Source organism: Hydra vulgaris, chromosome 03, assembly GCF_038396675.1.
Source record: "Hydra vulgaris chromosome 03, alternate assembly HydraT2T_AEP".
Taxonomy (NCBI): domain Eukaryota; kingdom Metazoa; phylum Cnidaria; class Hydrozoa; order Anthoathecata; family Hydridae; genus Hydra; species Hydra vulgaris.
This window is the reverse complement of record NC_088922.1, coordinates 31,475,946-31,498,174: the sequence shown is the minus strand read 5'-3', so window position 1 is coordinate 31,498,174 and position 22,229 is coordinate 31,475,946. Positions and strand designations below refer to the sequence as shown.

Genomic DNA, 22,229 nt, shown 5'->3' with positions numbered 1-22,229 from the left:
AATAATAATAATAATAATAATGATACATATATATATATATATATATATATATATATATATATATATATATATATATATATATATATATATATATATATATATATATATATATATATATATATATATATATATATATATATATATATATATATATATATATATATATATATATATATATATATATATAATATAAATCTATCCCAATAATTATAATTTTATGCAATTATATATAATTTTATGCAAATAGAAAATTAAAATAACAGATTTTAGAGCTGAGTGTCAGAGCTATAGTGGAAAGTTAACACTTATTTACTTATTTTAATTAAAGTATATTCTCTCAAAATTTTAAGATTTTTTCTTAAAGCTATTCTTACTAAAAAATAAAAAAGAGATATTTATGTTAATTTTTTGTAATTTATCTTTAAAAAATTTTAATTATTTATTTTGGTTATTTACTGGTAAACACGTAATACAATCCCTGTTTCTGATTACATAACATATAGTTTTTTTTATTTATCAGCAACAACAACAACAACAAAATATATAATATAAACTACATAATGTTTAATTAAGACAAGTGAAAAAGCTTATAGATTTATTTAAAAATGTTTTCACACCAATAATAGGAAGAATGACTTGGCTTGTATACATCATTGGCTATTGTATAGGAAGTCGTGTTTCATTTTCTTCTACTGCTGAACATGACAGACTAGATGGTGAACTTTCATTAAGGTAAAAACTTGATACTTTCAAATTAATGATTGGTGAGATCTTCTAAATACCTTGTTAGAAATTTAATATATGTGAGTGTATGTATGTATGTATGTATGTATGTATGTATGTATGTATGTATGTATGTATGTATGTATGTATGTATGTATGTATGTATGTATGTATGTATGTATATATGTATGTATATAAAGGGTAGATTAGGGTATTATGAGCACCTCCCAGCTAGCAAGAAATAATAAAGCCAATATTGGCCCAATGCCTCGACTTACATTAGCACAATGATGGCATGATGTGTTGACCAATACTAAAAATAACGCTTACCCAATATTATAATGGTACGTTTATCCAATGCTTAAAAATTGTCATCCAATATCCAAAAAACTTAATCAACATCAAAATAAAGTAATCAAATAAAGTAAATTGGGGGATTACTTTATTGACCTGTTGATTATAAAAATCAAGAAAAAAGTCTTTGGTTAAACGGTTTTTCAATATTTCATATGAACAAACAGGTAAACTATATTATTTTTACAATTAATTATAAAAATTGATTGCCAATAGAATCATTAATTTTTTTTTTATGTGATCACTTAATTCTTTCTTCAGGATCATTTCTACCTCCTTCACAGTCACAGGACTGTCTTAGCTAAATCTTTAAAATTTGTTTAGCACATGAAGTGGTTATGTTGCTTAACAACTTTTTCTTTTTAACATTATCTCAGAAAAAAAAGTTAAATCCTTATTTGTACTTTTCTAATTATGACTAAAAGTTATCTGTTTACTAAATTTATTTAATCCGTTTATTATTTAATTAAAATATTTACTAGTTATTCTAAAATAAATTATATTTAATTTATTTACTATTAAAAAAATATTTTTTAAGTTTATTTTTCTAAGTTTATTACTTGATTATATATTAATTTTTTTTAATGAATTGTTGATTTAACTGTAATGTTTAAGCTGATATTAGCAATCACAGTTTGAACTTTAGAAGTTACAATATAAATGTAATGTTCTATGTAATGCTGGCAGATGTTCCTAAGATGTTTTAAGCTCTTCTATTTTTTCATAGAACTTTTTAATCCACTAACACAATGAGGAAGCCAATAACATAATCTCACACTGACAATTCACATCAATGAAGCCAGTAACATAAACTCACACTGACAATTCACATCAATGTTATAATTGCTACTGAGTTGTCATATATAAAGTGCATAATAGCACACTCCATTCTCTAAAATAACCTAAAAAAGATTTTTCAATAAACATTCAAGTATAAATTTTTATAAACATATTTTATAAAACATATTTTATAAAACTATTTATTTAACTTACACATTTACTTTAATAACATACTTGGTGATTAGTCTTTGCAATTTTAAGATAACTCATGTGGCACTTGCATTACTTCTATGCAATATACTTCTATTACATAACCATATTTCCCTACATTGTAGGGAAATATGGTTTAAGAATCCATAGAAGTGATGCAAGTGCCACATGAGATATTATATATTGCTAAGACCAATCACAATGTATTTCATTTATTTCAGTATAAAATTTTTATTTTGGTTGTCAAAGCTAGATGGAATGAATTCATATGTCTTTTAATCAATATTATTAACATTAACATTAGCTATATTTGAATCTTTAATTGAAAAATTGTCAGGATCTCAACTAAAATTACTATTTAAATAAAAACTTGATGTCTGGGTATCATGTTGTAATTTTACTAAAATGTTAAAACAAAACATCTTCATCTTTAAATTAAAAGATGAAGATGTTTTGTTTACAAACAAAACATCTTCAAAGTAGAAGTAGTTTTTTTATACTTTTTTTAAATCAAGATCAACTTGTTTTTTAACTTCTCGACAATCTTAACTTTCTTTCAACTTTTTGAGTATGTGAGATGTTTTGAATAGTTAGCCATTTTCTAAATAATAATTTAATACAAAAAAATTGTCATATTCTTTTTTATTTTTTCACATCACGAAAAATAATTTTTTATTCCTGTTAAATTTAATTCCTTCTTCAACAGTTTAATAGACTTATTGCATTTTATTTAAATAGCATATATTACATAAGTCTATTAAACTGTTGAAGAAGGAAAAATGTTCGAAACTTTCAAATAACTATTAAAAACTTTATTTACTTAAAAACTTATTTACTAGAATTTGAGGATGCTCATATTACACAAAAATGGTATCTTTAAATATAGTGAAAACTAAATGTTTCTATGCATTGTTGACACAAATGAAATGGATTTCTATCTAACAAATTTTTCTATATGAAAAATTAAATTTTATTATTTTAGCATCAAAAGATTTATTCATGCGTGATGATAAAATTTTAACAAAGCAAAAAATTTAATAGAGTTTTAATTATATGAGAGTTATTAATTACTGCATATAAATTTACACTAATTATACTGATTTCTCTTATCAACATATAAAGTCAATTAAAATACAAAGCAACTTTAACTTTAATGCTTACATCTTTATATAGCATATATATATAGCATACTAAAAACCTTTTAGTATGCTATATATATATATATATATATATATATATATATATATATATATATATATATATATATATATATATATATATATATATATATATATATATATATATATGTATATATATATATATATATATATATATATATATATATATATATATATATATATATATATATATATATATATATATATAGCATACTAAAAGGTTTTTAGTATGCTATATATATGCTATATAAAGATGTAAGCATTAAAGTATATATATATATATATATATATATATATATATATATATATATATATATATATATATAGATAGATATATCTATATATATATATATATATAATATAGATATATATATATATATATATATATATATATATATATATATATATATATATATATATATATATATATATATATAAAATAAATAAAAAGTTAGATGAAAAAAACACAACTTTTTTATGGTATTTAAAGTTTCATGCCATTTGCGGCACTCATCAGCCATATATTTAAATCATGAAAATACCGTTCAAAAATACAATTAAAAAACTGTTACAAAATTAAAAACAAAACAATGGAATGAGTTCTGACATCAAATAATAGTAATAAAAATAGTAATAGTAATAATAATAATATGGAAAAACATCTTTTTTAATTGCCAGTGTCAAATTAGGAAAGAAGGAATCTGTTTCTAGGTCTGCACTTAGAAATAATCTCACTCCTTTTATTCGATAGATTAGTATTTTTATAATTTATGATTGTATATTTTTTGGTGAGACATAATTTACAAGATTTGGATGTTAGATTATATGCTTTACATCGCTTGAGAATTTTCCACTTAGGAACTAAATTAGCTTCTTTTAACTTCCATACATGCTTTGAGAGCTTATTATCATTTTTGTATTTAGAGATGTTAAATGATTTAACGTGATTAGCTTCTTTTAAATTAAGATCAGCTAATCAAGTTAAATAGGTTGAGTACTCTAATCAAGTCGCAAATGTGATGGAAAAAATAAAATTTGGATATTCAGTCAAGAACATTCCGATACCATCCATTAAAGACTTCAAAATATAATTATTAGATAAAACTGAAACATTAATTAAAAGAATGCGATTGAAAGTATTTTTCTTTTTAAACAAGAGTTCCAATAGTAAAAACAATTTTTATTATAACTGTGGATTAAAAACATCATCCAAAACAAATTACAGAAATGCTAGCTTTCAAGAATGAACTCATTGATCTTGTAAAACACATTAAATTTCAAAAGGTACCCAGCAGTTTCTAAAATAAATTAAAACAAGATATAAACAATATTCAAAAATCTAATCTAACTTATATGTATGCTGATAAAACTTCCAATCTTTACAGTTTATCTAAAAATGATTATAACCACTTGTTAAGAAATGCCATCATTTCAAACTATAAATTATCTAACATAAATCAATGGAAAACACTCAAAATGTTATAGATTGGTTTAGGGTCATAAAAGATAAACCTTTATAAATTTTTAATTTTTAATATTATTGACTTCTACTCTTCTATCAGTGAAACACTTCTAAAAAACTCTATCAGTTTTGCAAAGCAACATCTAACATTAAATAAAGAGAACATATCATTATTTTTCATGCAAGAAAGTCTTTGCTTTTTAGTAATGATCAAGTTTAGACGGCGCAGAGGTTTGTGAGCTGGTAGGAATACTTCTTCTTTTTCAAATTTAAAAACTTTATAACAAGTTTGAGGTTGGTTTATACCGTGACAATGGCTTGGCAGTTTTTAGAAATAAAAGCGGCCCTCAAATGGAAAAAATAAAAAAGCATATTGTTAAAATATTTAAATGCAATGGCTTACAGAATTCTATACAATGCAACATGAAAATTGTCAACTATTTCAACTCTAAATCTTAGTGATTGCACTTTTAAACCTTATTTCAAACCTGATAATACATTAAATTACATCCATGCTGATTCAAATCACCTGCCAAGTATACTAAAACAAATACCACATTTGGTTGAACTTAGATTGTCTACAAATTTTTTAAACAAAGAAATATTTCAAAATACTATTCCTCTATATAATGAAGCTTTATTAAAGTCTAGTTATAAATGTAGTCTAACATATAATCCTAAAGCAATATCAACTCCAAAACGGAATAGAGCCGGCAACATCATTTGGTTTAACCCTCCAATTAGCAAAAACATTAGCACCAACGTGGGAAAATGTTTTTTGAAACTAATTGACAAATATTTTCCTAATAATAACTAAATGCATCAAATCTTTAACAGGAGCACTATCAAAATTAGCTACAGTTGTATGCCAAGTAAACTTTCGTTGGATAAATTGTAATTGTAAACAAATATATTTTATGCAATGATATAAACCCTAATCAACAAAACTGTAACTGCTAAAATAAAAATCTTTGTCTGTTGTTCAATAAATATTTAACAAGCAACATTGTATATCAAGCAACTGTAACCACTGTTAATATCTCCTAATGAAAAATCTTACATTGGTATAAGTGAGACTCCTTTTAAATTAAGATATGCTAATCACGTTACATCATTTAACATCTCTAAATACAAAAATGATACTGATCTTTTAAAGCATGTATGGAAGTTAAGAGAAGCTAATTTAGTTCCTACAGTTAAGTGGAAAATGCTAAGGCGATTTAAAGCATATAATCCAACATCCAAATCTTGTAAATTATGTCTCACTGAAAAATATTAATTCTAAAAATACTAATCTATTGAATAAAATGAGTAAGATAGTTTGTGCAAAAACAGATTTCTTCTTTCCCAATTTGACACTGGCAATTAAAAAAGATGTTTTCCATATTATTATTATTATTATTAATATTATTATTATTATTATTATTATTATTATTATTATTATTATTATTATTACTATTATTGTTAATTGATGTCAGAACTCAATTAATTGTTTTTTTTTGAATTTTGTAAGGTTTTTTAATTGTATTGGATGAATTGCTAATAGACAATTTTAATTTTTCTTAACCTCTGATTCCAAAGTAGTGAGTACCAGTAAGTTAGTTGTTCTCTCTTGGTATTGAAGGTGGTATGTGAGTAGCTCTTTCCTTAAACTGCACTCTGCACTGGTTAAATCAGGTTAAATATATACGTTATTAATGTCTTTGGTTTTAACTAAGTTTTTGGCGCGTTTTAAGATTTAATTTTGTATTAAATTTCTGTTTACAATTTTAACAATTAAAGGTGCATGTTTTCAGGTACTGGCAGATGTGTCAGTTACACTTTTATCTTCTTCATCCATGTTTGTTAAGTTTTCTTTTTTTTTATGCCTGATTCTGGTGTTGCTTTGCTCTTATTCAATAGGTTTTTGATATGGATACATTATTATTTGGCGGTAGCTGTAGTTCACTTAAAAGATTGCAAACAAGATTGTAATCATGTTTTCTGTGTTCTTCTTCTACTTTAACTGATTCTTTTAATCAGTATAAGACGGTTATTTGCTTTTTGATTTTTTTCTGATTGAAATTTTAACTGCCATTAAACAGTTAATTTCTTGTGCATTAAGTTTTTAAAAAATTTAAAATTATATAAATTTAACTATGTTGCTGAAAAATGGAATTACAACATTATTCGGCTTCTTTGTTTCTATTGCTCTAATTCATTCGCTTAGTTCAATTATTTGCTTTTCTTGTTTACCAAAAACTGCCATGAAAGCCTTGAACATAGATTTAATTGCTACTGTGAAGTACTTTTGTTTTAAGAATGCAGCTTTTTGATTAGGGTCAAGTAGTAAAATTTCTGCCTTAGCACACAATTTGGTCATTATTTTGCCAAAATTGTCAAGATCCAACGAATCGGGCAATATTACAGCTGCTGCCATTGGATGATCCAAGCTAGTATTGATTGATGTTATTTATTTGATTGTGGGAAGGCTACCACGCTAAATAACAGTGAGTTACCTCCCTGAAGTGAAATATTATATATATATATATATATATATATATATATATATATATATATATATATATATATATATATATATATATATATATATATATATATATATATGTATATGTATATGTATATGTATATACATATATCATGTTAACACACAGGGTTGGACTGGTGAGGGAGGTTGGGAGTATTTCCCCCAGGGCCCCTGCAATGTCTGAAGGTCCTCTCTATAAATCATGATAGACAAATAAAACACAAAGAAATACAAATTAATAATAACTAATTATTGTTAATACACATTTTTAAGGGTTTTTATGGGTTAAACTTATTTTTGCTAATTTTTTTGTTACCATAAGGGCCCCATCTATGTCTCCCCCAGGCTCCTCAGTGCCACTTCGACCCTGTTAACAAAAATAGAATTGTTAGTTTTTGTGTTTTTTTCCGTATATGTATATATATATATACACATATATATATATATGTATATATATATATATATATATATATATATATATATATATATATATATATATATATATATACACACAATCACCTGGGTTGGTTGACCGGTTGGATAAAAATGATTTTACGCTAAAAAAAATTTATATATATATATATATATATATATATATATTTATATATATATATATATATATTTATATATATATATATATATATTTATATATATATATATATATATTTATATATATATATATATATATATATATATATATATATATATATATATATATATATATTTATATATATATTATAAGCGGAGAACTTAAAACCCGTTTTTAAGTTCTCCGCTTTTACAATTTGTGCCCCTAAACCCCCAGATTTTTAATTAAAAAGTGTGGACCTTAAACATTGAAATAAAAACCAATACTTTTTCTATGAACTCTAAAGGACCTAAATATTAATTTGGAATTGGTTGGGAAGTTTACATTAAAAAAATACATACTAATTTTGACCAAGAAAAATGGCTTAAAACGCATCTTAGTATAATTTTTAAGTATATTTAAATAGAATGACGCTTGAGATCAAATATAACTCACGTCTGCCGCAAACAAAATCAATCTTTAATTATTAAACTGTTCATTCTAAAAAAATTTAGAAAAGATTAAAAAACAAAATCGTGCCAACTTTTACTTAAGCTAAGAATATTTTTTTTATTATAAACTGCCATTTATAACTTTTACTTTAAAATCAAAATTAAAAATAAAATTTAAAAAAAAAGTAAAGATGCTTGCAAAAACCACAAGATCACTTTCACAGTCATTTTTAGCAATATGTCCTCAGAACATCCTTTTTGATGGAGGATATGACGGCATATTTCATGACAAGCACATCAGGTTTGCTAAATAATCTATAATTGTAGCTTTTTTATTTTTACCGATTTTTAATTTTTCTTATATTAATTTGTTAACTCTAAAATAAAATAAAAATAAATAAGACTATATTCAAAAAAATTAATAATAATAGAAAAGGCAGAATTAGCTAGAAACATCTTTTTAAAAAATGCTAAGAAAGTTTTTTGGATTGAAAAATTATTTGCTCTATTTTAAAGAAGAAACATGGAAACGACCTAGATTCACACAATTCAGATAAGCAAATTTTAAAAGATCGAATGACAAAATTAAATGACGAAACGTAAAATGACAGTTGATTCAAGGGATTTAACATACTGCCGTAATATGAAAAAGATAGAAGAAAGAAGATTATAATATTTGTTGAGCGACAAGAGGATCAAACTGAGAAAACTGAGTTTTTATCAACAAAATAAAGTGAGTTCTCTTCCTGTCAGGATTCCAACTATACAGCAAACAAAATTAAATCATACATTATTGCTTTAACAGTATTACCTAAAAAACTTGCAAAAGAAATAGCAGTTACAGGTGTTTCTAAAAAAATTTCATCTAGTAATATGATGCACTTGCTCTCTGACATAGTAGTTACTTCTGGGGGCAGTTTGACAGGTTACTCGCTTTCTGAATCCACCATCAGATGTGCAAAAAAGAAAGCAGTATGTACAATTGCAGCTAAATATATCTAGAAGATATAATAAAAGCTGCAAACAAAGTAAATTTCCAACCATTGCACACTTTGATGGCAAATTTTTGCAGGATATTACTAACGGTACAAAACAAAAAAAAGATTACTTTGCTGTTCTTGTAAATATTGATGTTGATTTAATGCTTTTTGGCATTCCGCAAATGGAACACGGTACTGGATAATCTCATCATGATCAAAATGTTGACTAAGGTAAAACATGTAAAATGTTTTACTAAAGTAAACATTTTGGATGAAACTAAGCTAAGAACTTTTATAATTTTTGTGCTCTGGGATTAATTTCCAATGCATGTTTTATGACAAAGTCTATATATTATCTTAAATTCAAGTTTTAAGTAATCAGTTACCCTACCAATTGACAGCTAGTTTACAAAAAGAAATCAATAAATGGCAGAATTTACTTCTATATTTTATACTGTGTGGTTTGTGTGTTCCTTTTTATTTTCCTCTGCACTTTTTCAAGATATAAAAGCATACTGGCAGATGTTCCACTATACAAGTTGCGTAGAAATATTGAAATCAATGGATAGACATACATGGTATTTTGATCAAACCTTTATTTCATTATGTCTCATAGATGAAGAATTCAAAGATGATGAGAAAGAAAAAGTTGCAAAAGTTCTTTTCTCACAACCTGTTCCTACACACTATGAAAAGTCTGAAAAACCAATCCTACCGAAAATCCAATCCAACTTGTCACAGTTGATTTGTAGGAACTCATGGTTTATTTTCAGTTTGTTAACTTTAAGTAAAGGCAATGATAAACCTTGGCTGAACTGTCTTTCATTTTTTGGGGGCTTTATCAACCAATTTAAATCTCTCATTGAATTTGTTCACCGAATATATGTAGTCAACGACTGCTCTGAACAGGCAATTAAGTTTGTGTCAGAGTTTGTTTATCTGTTCACAATGAAGAGGACAGGCAAGATATAATATAAATAAAACAGGCAAGATATAATGTTGGCTGTTCAGCAAAGTAGGAATCGATTCAGAGAGTTAAAGGACAAACAACGGAGAGTGGCAAAAAAATGGCGCTTACAAATTTGGAGAATATTTATTCGATTTTTCACCAAAAACATAAAGAAAAGTTTGTTGAGTTAAAGTTTTACAAACTGTTTTTGAAGAAAATTTTGTCTTGATTATTTACTATTTTATCATTGTTGACCTTAACAATGTCTTTATACATTTTTTTTAGCAGAAAATTATTTTTTTTACTTTAACTATCCAAGCTACATGAGATTGAGCAATATAAAATTGTTGCAATAAAACACATATTTTTGAAAATCTAGTCAAACTTTATGTAAAACGAAAACTTCAAGGCAGATGGAACATACATATTCTGTAAAAAAAATAAATAAAATGGATGGAGGAGTGAGGAGTGTGTGTGTGTTTGTGTGTGTGTGTGTGTGTGTGTGTGTGTGTGTGTGTGTGTGTGTGTGTGTGTGTGTGTGTGTGAGTGAGTGTGTGTGTGTGTGTGTGTGTGTGTGTGTGTGTGTGTGTGTGTGTGTGTGTGTGTGTGTGTAGAGAAACGAACCCTCCACCGCCTACCGCTTGCCCTCCTAGAAGGGGTCCCTATATAGAAAAAATTGGTCAATTGATATATCCATAGAAAAAAAATTGGTGTTTCATTTCAATATTTAAAGTCCCCACTTTTTGGTTAAAAAAGTGGGGGCACAAATTGTAAAAGCGGGGACCTTAAGAATGGGTTTCAAAAATTTTTTTTCAGCATAAAATCATTTTTATCCAACCGGTCAACTAACCCAGGTGGTTAGGATTTAATTTGAAAAAATTGTTGAAAAAATGACGCGCTCTTATATATACATACATGCAGTATATACATATATATACATATATACATACATGCAGTATATCCATTTTTGTGGTATTGAGATAATTGACTTTTTTTGTCACACAATCATTACTCATGTATTTGGAAAAATTATTGTTGCTTAATACATAAAGTATATTAGATAATGTTAATAATCGGAATATTGGTGAATAAAAAAAATAAGTTTATTTGTTTATAAATTTGCATTTACTTTCAAATTACTGTATATCCAATTACAGCTTATTAGCGAAATGCGGTATATCCATTTAATAAAGATTTTATAGAAAGTTTATAAACTTTAAAAAACCTAAATATCTTTTAATAATTAATTTAATTTAACATATTGAATAACTCTGTGTGTTTAATGTTTTTGTAATTATATTTTAATGGTAATGTAAATGTAAACAATGTTCTCCTAAAGTAATGTATTATTACTAATGTATTATTAATATTATGTTTAAAAATTCACGTTTGTGAATTTAAACTTGTTTTGGAGAGGTAAATGTGAGACAATAAACCAAAATCTTTTTTTATATTATATTTATTTTTAAAGTTTAAAATTAGCATTTTTATTATAATGTATTCTCCTATTTTCCATTTTATTGAATATGAAAAGACAAATATAGTTCTATAAACAAAAAGTTAACTATCAGCTTCACTTGACAGTGGATTATCTACTCTAGAGTCTTGTAGAAATGTCTCATTAAGTTTGTGTACTGTGTCATCTGCACCAATAGTATCTAGCAGACAAAAAACATATTTTTTTTAAACCTTTTTCACACAGTTGTTCCTAAGACACTTGGTTTATAAGTGTCCTATTTCTATTTCAGAGTGATTGCAACATAGTACTATTTCTTGATTGTTGGAATTGATCATGTATATGGTCTTACTTATTTTAAATGTTTTTATTGTTTTCGCAAATTTTTTCTGCTTCAAAGTATAAAACTGACCAATCCCATAAATGGGATTGGTCAGCTTTAGACTTTAAAATCATAACAAAACGCCATAAACAAAAACTTTGCCATGTTGTCTTAGAATGTCTCTGTAGACAGCAGGTTGTAACATCTGCTTGTATTTTTTAATATCCTGATGAACCCTACCAAATATTCTATCTGCTGGAAGGTAGTAATGCTCTTATTTTGGGACGGCAGGGCTTGTGACGAGCAAAGCGCGGGTGCGCTTGCTGAAGCGAGCGCAATCGCGCTCCGCTCGTAAAACGCGTCTGTAAACGGTATTTTCAAACGTTCTAGGCGCGATAAACAATGCTCGTTCAGCTTATAATGAGCGTATAAAATAACGCTCGTCCAATAGTTCAAGATTATTTTTTTATTTTCATAAAATATTTAAAAAAGATTTTTATTAAAGATATTCTGTTATCAAACAACTGATATAAAATATAAAAAGCACAACGTCGTTCTCTCACTAACGTAATGAATGAGCAGTTTAAAGTTGTTATCGTCACAAATTTCAATAATGGAATGTGCACGTGGAAACACAATGTGAATACAAAAATGCGCAAATAAAATAAGAATAGAAAATTAGAAAACCATTATAAGAAAATTAAAACTGCGGAGTATTTTTAATCTTGTGAAAATATCAAGTAAAATTTATTTGATTTATTGTTTGTAATATACCACACATTGTTTATAATAAAAATAAATATTAATAATAGAGTAATTTTTAAAATTAGTTTTTGTTCATAGTATAGATTTTTTATTAACTATTATTTATTTTAACTCAAATTTAAAACGATTCTGTTGTTTAGAATGTTCGCAATTAAGGACAATCGAAAAGAAAACTAAGTAATGATGTCAATATTTATTAAATGAAAAGTTATTATTCTTATTTATTATTGTTTCAAATTATTCTTGTGTTATATTTTTAAGATAAAAAAACGTAATTTAAAAAAGAAATTTTAGAAAAAAATTCTTGCATATTCCTCAATAAATGTAATAAATAAAAAAAGATATAAAAAAGAAAAAGCTTTTTATGAGTATTGCCTTTAGCAATTTTTATGATCGCGCACGCCGATGTTATCTCGAGCGCACATAATCACGCCCGATGAAAACATATTCTAATTTTACGAGCGCGATATAACAGGCTTGACGATTTTCTTCATCACAAGCCCTGGGACGGTGATAATTATGAGCAGATTTTTAAAATACTGCTTTTTCAAGGAAAGAAGCACCAACACTATGTTTATTTTTTGCTTTGTCCATAGCAGGCATCTAAAAATAGATAAAGAGTTGATGCAACAGAAAATGCATCATATTTTTTAAAGTATTACCCTTATCTTTATAGAGTATTGATTGTTTGTTTGGAATAATAGGGCAATTAATTTAAAATAAGCCTCATTTTATATTTTTAAATAAAATTAAATTTTAAAAATGCAATAGCCTAATTTTTTTTTTGCAAAAATTTTTGGTTTAACAAACAAATAAAAAATAAGTAACAGACAACAAATATATTTAAACGCGTTAGTACAAGATGTCTTTTTAATATATTTTCATTAAATACCACACTTTAAAAATAAATTGAAAATTTATTTTTTATATACATGTATATATATATATATATATATATATATATATATATATATATATATATATATATATATATATACACACACTCTTGCATGATCGTCATTAAGTTTTTACCATAAAATGTCAGTTTTAGGTTCTTTTTTTAAATTTTTATAAATATTTGAAAAGTTTGTGTAAAAATGAAATTGAAAAATGATTATGAAAAATGAAAAATAATCAACTACAATATTTCAGCAAGAAAACAATCAAATTGAATGGAAATTTTTTTATAATATAACAAAATGTAAAATTATAGTAATGAGTGAACAAAACATCTCAATGAGAGAAATTGCAAAATATTTTAACACAACACATGCAATTTTTAGCAGAATAATCAGCTGATATTAAAGATACAATTAAATTGAAAATCTTCCATGTCATGGAAGACCCAGCATTTCAAATTAACGAAATGAGCGTTCACTTATTCACATAGTGAAAAAAATATTGATATATTTATCATCTACTGATTTCAGTCGAAAAAGACAAAAAGCTTCTGATGTTATTGCTAGTGCTCAAACAATTAGAGGAATACTACAAAAGCACAATTACCTGTGGTAAGCTTTTTTATATTGATAAAACATCAGAAAACAAGAAAAACTGGTGTTTATCCCATAAAATTTGGTCTTTGAGTATGTGGCACAATGTTTTTTTCAGAGATGAAATAAACGTTGAGGTTGATTGAAGAAAAAATAAGTAATGCTGAGAAGAAAGCCACATGAAAAATGGATCCAAATTGTTCTATGTATAAAACAAAACATGTGGTGGTAGTATAGGCATCTGGGCATACATAAACTATGAAGGTGTCGGTTGTTCAAACTATTTGGTGGAAGTCTTGATTCTCAAAGATATTTGACATATTTTACTTTAATAGACATAGGATAATTATTTAATGCCTTCTATTAAAAAATTTCCCAAAAGACATGGGAACTATCTTCCAACCAGATAATGCTCCATACTGCTAAGATTTGCAAGCAATTGTTTGAAGAAAACAACATTAAAATCATGCCTTGGCCTGGCAATAGTCCAGATCTCAATTACATAGAAAATGTGTGGTCTTGGTTAAACCACGATTTTTGTAAAATTGAAATAAAAGATCTGAACCAGCTGAAAGAATTAATAACAAAATTACTGAACATTGTTCCAAAAGATATTACTCAAAATTTAGTGAATTCCATGCCAAAACATATCAATAAATGCTTAAAAGCAAAAGGATTATCAACAAAATATTAATTTTTTTTTTCCTTATGTTTGTAAATATTTTTTTATTGAAGTTTCTTTTGTTTTTGTGGTTTGTTTATTTTGACCACATTTTTTTTGATAGAAATGATACTTTTTTTAATTTCAATATTTAGTTTTTAATTTCTTTTAATTTTTATTATTTTATAATAAATATATATATATATATATATATATATATATATATATATATATATATATATATATATATATATATATATATATATATATATATATTGTGATTTTTTGATTTATTTCAATAAAAAAAACCTAAGAAAAAATTACTTTTAGTTTACAAAATATTTAAGTTTAAACTTTTATTCATATATTTTAAATTTTATTCATAACATGATGGATTGTTAATAATGGCAAATACTGTATATTGAGATATATTTTTTTTATTTATATGTGTATATTTTATCTTATTCTTATAGAGTACTTCAGCTGATGAACTTAACAGACATGAAATTACCTCAAGTTGGTTCTGAAAAGCTTGAATTAGCATTATTGACATTTTTTGATCAATTTAAAAAAATTTATATAGGTGATCAAATCAATAAATCTTCCAAGGTATGATGGTCTTTTTAAATCAATAAATCTTCCAAGGTATGATGGTCTTTATAAATCAATAAATCTTCCAAAGTATGATGGTCTTTTTAAATAACATAAAACTTTTAGAAACTGTATTCCAAATAAGGAAATAAAAAACAAATATTTTGTAGGTTTACCAAGTAATATCAGCGCATCTTGGAATTATTGATGAATCAGCAATGTTGGAACTTTATACAAGAAAAATGTAATGTGTTTTAGTTATTTTTAAATATTTTATATTTGTATTTTTAAATGTTTTATTATTTTTAATATTAAAGTACTGTCTAGATCTGTAAAGCGAGTCATGTTAAATCTCACTCCTACCATTTCCTTATTTGTTTTTTGTATAGTTTTATCTTTCAAGTAATCAAGGTTTTAAATTGCGAAGAGCTTTTACCAAAATAATAAAATAATAAAACACAAATTAAAAGTATGTATTTACTTATAAAATGCGGCTATGTTAGGTTTGGAAAAGATCTACCCTTTTTATGGATCATGGAGGGTTTGCTTTTAGAAGTTCTGATTTTAAAAATAAAAAATTCTAATAAACAATGGGAGGTGCACCCTAAATAGTTGACCAGAACCCTATTTATTAAATTTCAAGGAGTTTTTTTTTTTTTTAACTAAAGCAAAATTTTTCTTAAATTAAAAATGTTGCAAAATGCAGACTAAACTTATCATTTAAATAAACATGTAAATAAACAACATGTAAATAATTTAACAACATATAAAAACATGTAAATTAAAAAACATATTTTAATCATTGAAAAAACTATTGTTTAATCCTTATTTTATATAAGTTTTTTTTATTAATTACAGCCCTCCCATTTACAAAGATCCCCTTGAGAAATACATATAAGTATATATATTTTTAACAATCTATCAAAAATTTTACAAATTAGAGAAAGCATAACAATTGTCAATTTTGTTTTTTTAGCTTGTAACTATTAAAGTTAGAAATCCATAATATTGGATATATAATATATTATATTTGATATGATATTTTCATTTATAACTTTATTAAAAACCAGTTGTAACAACAGGTATCACATTTTGTGGTACTTGTTGTTACAACTAGTTTTTTAAAAGTTTAAGTGCAGAAAAAGTTTCCAAGAAAGATAGGAAGTTAAAGTTAATCCTAGAAGATAAAGGGTAGATGACTCATTGAGTACATTACCGTTCATAAATATAGGAAGATCTGAATTATTGCAATAATAGTTGGCTGAAAAAAATTAGGTTTTATTTAAATTAAAGTTCACCAGCCACTGTAAGCCCCATGCTGTAGCAGAAGTGAGATCCTTTTCAAGCTCAAATGCCCCCTCCAAGCAACCAGATAGTGTTGGCTTCTTATCAAGACAAGAATAAATGGTAGTATCATCAGCAAACAATGCCACCTTAGATGTGAGAACATCTGGGAGATTGTTAATTTAAATTAAAAAAGAGTATAGGGCCAAGGATAGAACCTTGAGGAACCCCTGAAATATAGGATATGAAGAAGAGTGCTGTCCATCTAAGACAACTTTCATACTTTGGTAAGGAATGATTCGATTATCTTATAGATGTTACATAATACACCGTAGCAAGAAAACTTATGGAGAAGACCAGTCAAACTTTATTAAAAGGTTTAGAAATGCCAAGAGAAATAACCATAACCTCTCTACCTCTATTTAATGCATGATAAAACCTATCAGTTATTACTGTTAGCAAATCTGCTGTAGAACGAGAAGTCCAAAATCCATATTGATGATCAGTAAGTTGTAAGATTCAAGATGAGGGATTAAGTTTTTGTTAATTTAAGATTTAAAAACCTTGCTTATGATAGGAAAAAAACTAATGGGACTGTAGTTGGACGAGTCAGATCACTCTCCAGAATTTTTTAATATAATGGTAACTGATGCATCTTTCGAGTAGGCAGGAAAACAAGACTGTGATAAGCACTTGTTAAATAATTTTAAAAGTATAGACGACAGCTCCAGAGAACACTTATGCTATAACAGACTATAACAGGTATGTTGTCCGGACCACAAGCTGTAGAAGAGTCTAAGCAGGAAATCACTTTAAATACAGAAGCTGGAGTGATACAAATGTCAAGCAATTGATCAAATTGCTTGTCAGCTATATTAAGTAGAAGGCAACTAGTGGAATCAAGAGATGATATTGATCAAAAGTTTATAGCAAACAATTCAGCTTTGTCTTTAGGTGAGGTGACAAAATCTGAACCATATAAGAGAGGTGAAATAACAGATGTGCCCTTATTATTGATACTGTTAAAGATTCTCCAGAAATCATGAGTCTAATTTTTGAGATGAAATGACCTGAGAATAGTGGGCGTTGGTGTTCAATAAAACCTTTTTACAATGGTTTTTAGCAATAGTAAATAGATGTCTGTTTTCTAGAGACTTGTTTTGCTGATAGATTTGGAAGTAATGGTTTCGATTAGAAATTGCAGCAGCACAATGTGAGAAAAGTCATGGAGAAGAGTGAGACTTGACTTGGAATCGTCAAGAGGAAATCAAAGATTCCATGCTAGCCTGAATCCAAGAAGTTACTTAAGAAGCACATTTGTCAGCAGGAAGACAAAAGATTTCTACCTAAGGGCCATCACAAAGAAAATCAAAAAGTCCCAGCCATCTTTAAGGTAGTTGTAAGAGTTATGATGGTAAGTTGGTTCTGATGTAAAAGAATAAGATAATAGTTTTAGAGAGATCAAATCGTGATCAAAAGCACCTAAGGGTGAATGTGGAGAAACTGAGCACTGAAATAATTTGGGTTGTCTGGAAAGCGAATTGGAAAGTTGACAATTTAAGTTTGAGATTGAGAAAGGCAAAAGTTGTGAGTCTTATTGCCTGCAGAGTCACTGATACTAGAGCCAAGCCATTCAGTGTGATGAGCATTTAAGTCACCAACAACAACAATATTGGCTGATATAAAAAGAGAGAGGGCTTGGTTATTTTGATCAGAAATAACATTAAAAAAAGTGCAGTCTTGAGATGAAGGAGAGAATATAGAACAAAGAGAAAAGCGATAGAGTGAAGTAAACGAAAGCACATAAAAGAATATTCAGTGGATTCAAACCTAATTTCCCGACAAATGGGTAAATGTCTAGGCCAAGCATGTGACTGTTAGAGTCTTTAGGAATTAAAGGAAGATAACCATCAACAAAATTTAAAAATTTTTTATATGTAAAATAGTTTGCAATAAAACTTAAAATGTAAAACTAAATTATTAAACTTTAATATTTAAAATGTGACTTGCTAGCACTTTCAAAACGCATCAAAAAAACTAAATAATAACTACATTCTTTAAAATAAATTTAATTAAAGTTTCAATGAAGTAACATATAGTATCTAAGTTTTATGCAAAAAATATTTAAAGATATAAATTCTTAATCAAAATGGAACTTCTCAAAAAATCCTAAAAAAATAATAATAAACCAATAACAAAAAAACAACAACTATAAAAAAAAGGCTAATAAAGATAAAACAATTATTCTTAAACTATTAAAATAAACAATATAAGTAAATTAAAAAAAAAAAAAGTAAGGCATAAACAAAGAACAAATATAAAACAAAAAACAAACAATGGTTACAAAGATAACTACATAACTTCATTAAAAAATTATACAAAATGACAACTTAAACTTGAACTCATGACAAACTCAGACTACTTTAAAATACTACACTAGTAGAAGTCTATTTTACAGAACAGAGCAGAAAAGCTAACCAGTATTAATCAGTAATGAATTAAATTGTATTATTCATGTAAAGAGATTATTAATTAATAATGATGATAACTTATCAAAAATAATAATTATGAGTAAAGTTCATTTTTTCACATCAGAAAATACATTTTTTCAACAATAAAAATATTTTATTACATTTTTAATATGTTGAAAATAATATTTTTCAGTCACTTTGTTGTTTATAGTTCTGCAAATTAAGTTCTTTATTTAATTTTTTGATTCAATGTGTTTGACTTGAAATACTATTTGATTACTCTTTTATAGATTTCTCTTGACATTGCAAAAGCTTTCATTAAAGTCTGACATTTTAGGTTTCTTCATAAGCTTCTTTAATGTATTGTAGAAGTGCATATAGGAAAGTTTTTGGAGTTATTAAACACATTTTTGAATAATATGGTACCCTTATATAATAATTGTTTAACAATATCTTTGAATAATTAATGTCTCCAAATATACCAAATAGACTAAATACATTAAATAATACCATTAAGCGTAATAATGTTAATTCTATAATCAATATAAACCATTTCAGTAAAACTAATAAAATTGACACTAATCTCTAAAATTTCATTCACCATTCCGTGTTGTATCTATAAATTAAATCCCATGTTGTATCTATAAATTAAATCCCATGTTGTATCTCTAAATTAAATCCCATGTTGTATCTCTAAATTAAATCCCATGTTGTATCTCTAAATTAAATCCCATGTTGTATCTCTAAATTAAATCCCATGTTGTATCTCTAAATTAAATCCCATGTTGTATCTCTAAATTAAATCCCATGTTGTATCTCTAAATTAAATCCCATGTTGTATCTCTAAATTAAATCCCATGTTGTATCTCTAAATTAAACGTATAAAAAAATGTATCACATAAATTGACAAAATAAATTATAGTAACCCACGTCAGCCAATAATTTTTTTTTTTTTATTGAATCTTAAATTATTTAAAAAAACTAGTCATGATGATATAATTTACATTAAATTATAATTATATTATATTGCATGTATATTTTTTTTTTTATAGATGCCTATAAAAAATAAAATACATGCAATGCTGAATCTTTTTCATAAAACCTACATTGACTTCTTGGAGCCAGCATGTCCATGTTCAGTAACAGTATAAATAAAATCTTTCTATTTCAAATATTTTTTTTGTATATATGATGGTTATATGCATGCTGGTCTTCTCCATAAGCTCTTCTTCTATGGTGTATTAGGTAACATCATTAAGATTATTGAATCCTTCCTTACCAATCACAATACAAAAGTTGTCCTTGATGGACAGCACTCTTCTTCATATCCTGTAACTTCAGGGATTCCTCAAGGTTCTATCCTTAGCCCTATACTTTTTTTAATTTACATGAAAGATCTACCCGAAATTCTCACATCTAAAGTGGCGTTGTTTGCTGATGATACTACCATTTATTCTTGTCATTATAAGAAGCCAACACTCTCTGGTTGCTTGGAGAGGGCATTTGAGCTTGAAAAGGATCTCATTTCTGCTACAGCATGGAGCTCACAGTGGCTGGTGAACTTTAATTTAGATAATTTTTTTAAACCCAATTTTTTTAAACCCAATTTTTTTTAGCCAATCATCGCAATAATTTAGATCTTCCTATATTTATGAACGATAATGTACTCAATGAGTCATCTACTTTTTATCTTATAGGATTAACTCTAACTTACGATTTATTTTGGAAACCATGTATCAAATCAATTGTAAAATCAGTATCTGCTAAGGTTCTCTTTATTGTGCTCACCACTTTCTTACTCATGATTCCATTCTTTATCTCTATAAATCTCAAATTCGTTCTTGTATGGAATACTGTTGCCATACCTGGGACAGATCTTCGAATGATGTCCTTTTTCTTTTAGACAAGGTGCAAAAATGCATTGTAAACATAGTTGGATCTGCTCTTGCAGCCAACCTCCAACTATTATCACATTGTTGTAATGTTGCATTTCTTTTCTCTTTTGTATAAATACTATAATGGGCACTGCTCTAAAGAGCTAACATCTCTTGTGCCATCTACTAAAATTTGTTCTTGTGTTACTCTTCATTTAATCAAGTTTTATACTTTTATTGTAACTGTTCTTAAGTGCTCCAAAAATTCTTATTTGTCTAGTTTTTTTCCTCAAACATCAGTTCTTTAAAATTAGCTTCCTTTTTCTTGATTTCCTGATTCATATAATTTGCAATCTTTTCAGTTGTCTGTCAATCGTTATATTGCTTTATAAACTACATCTTTTCTCTTCCAGTAACTTCCAACTCTAATAGTGGTTGCTTGAAGCCTTGTTGGGAGTAAAGATGTTAAAAGAAATATATATATATATATTCTTATAATTGCATACAAAGTTATATATATTTTATAAAAAACATTTTAAAAAAAGTTTAAAGATAAAAATCTACTATAATTATTTATCTAGATATTGCTAAAGTGCTATTCAGTTACCTTATTTTTGTAATAACTTATTTAAATTATTACAGGTAACCTTTAACACAGGTAATTCTTTGTGTATTCTTCTTTAGTGTCTTTAATATATAAAAGATAATACTGTAGTTTCATTATATAATAAGCTATGCAGCTAATATTTATTTAAAGCTATATTAAGAATAATAAATTTTTTATTTAGAATAACAAATATGAAATACTGGTCACATAGTGAAAAAATTATAAGTGCAACATTAAATTTGCTAAATGATCTTTCCATAGGGTATCCTTTTCAAAGTTAAGTTATCTTTTTATATTTACATTATATATAATTACACTAAAAATTTGTATAATAATGCATATATACCATTGTATATAACTAAATGCATTAATACCATTTATTAATTTAAATTAATGTTTATAAACAAATAATTGATTGGCTAACAGAACATAATTTTTTTCAAATTTATTTTATCCATTTTATTTTTTAAATATCTTTTTTTATCTTATTGTAGTACACAGTGAGCCATAAAGACTGCCAGG

The 22,229-nt window shown here is 26.1% G+C and overlaps 1 protein-coding gene across 1 annotated transcript in view; it reads left to right on the top strand.

Moving 5' to 3' along the window:
* The window catches only part of LOC101235657 (exportin-7), a 193,281-nt gene that overhangs the window by 76,293 nt on the left and 94,759 nt on the right, over window positions 1-22,229 (top strand). Inside the window, exons 17-20 of the mRNA XM_065792921.1 lie at window positions 627-732; window positions 15,354-15,489; window positions 15,642-15,715; window positions 21,889-21,969. Of these exons, the coding sequence (XP_065648993.1) occupies window positions 627-732; window positions 15,354-15,489; window positions 15,642-15,715; window positions 21,889-21,969 (397 nt within the window). The remainder of the gene's footprint in view (window positions 1-626; window positions 733-15,353; window positions 15,490-15,641; window positions 15,716-21,888; window positions 21,970-22,229) is intronic.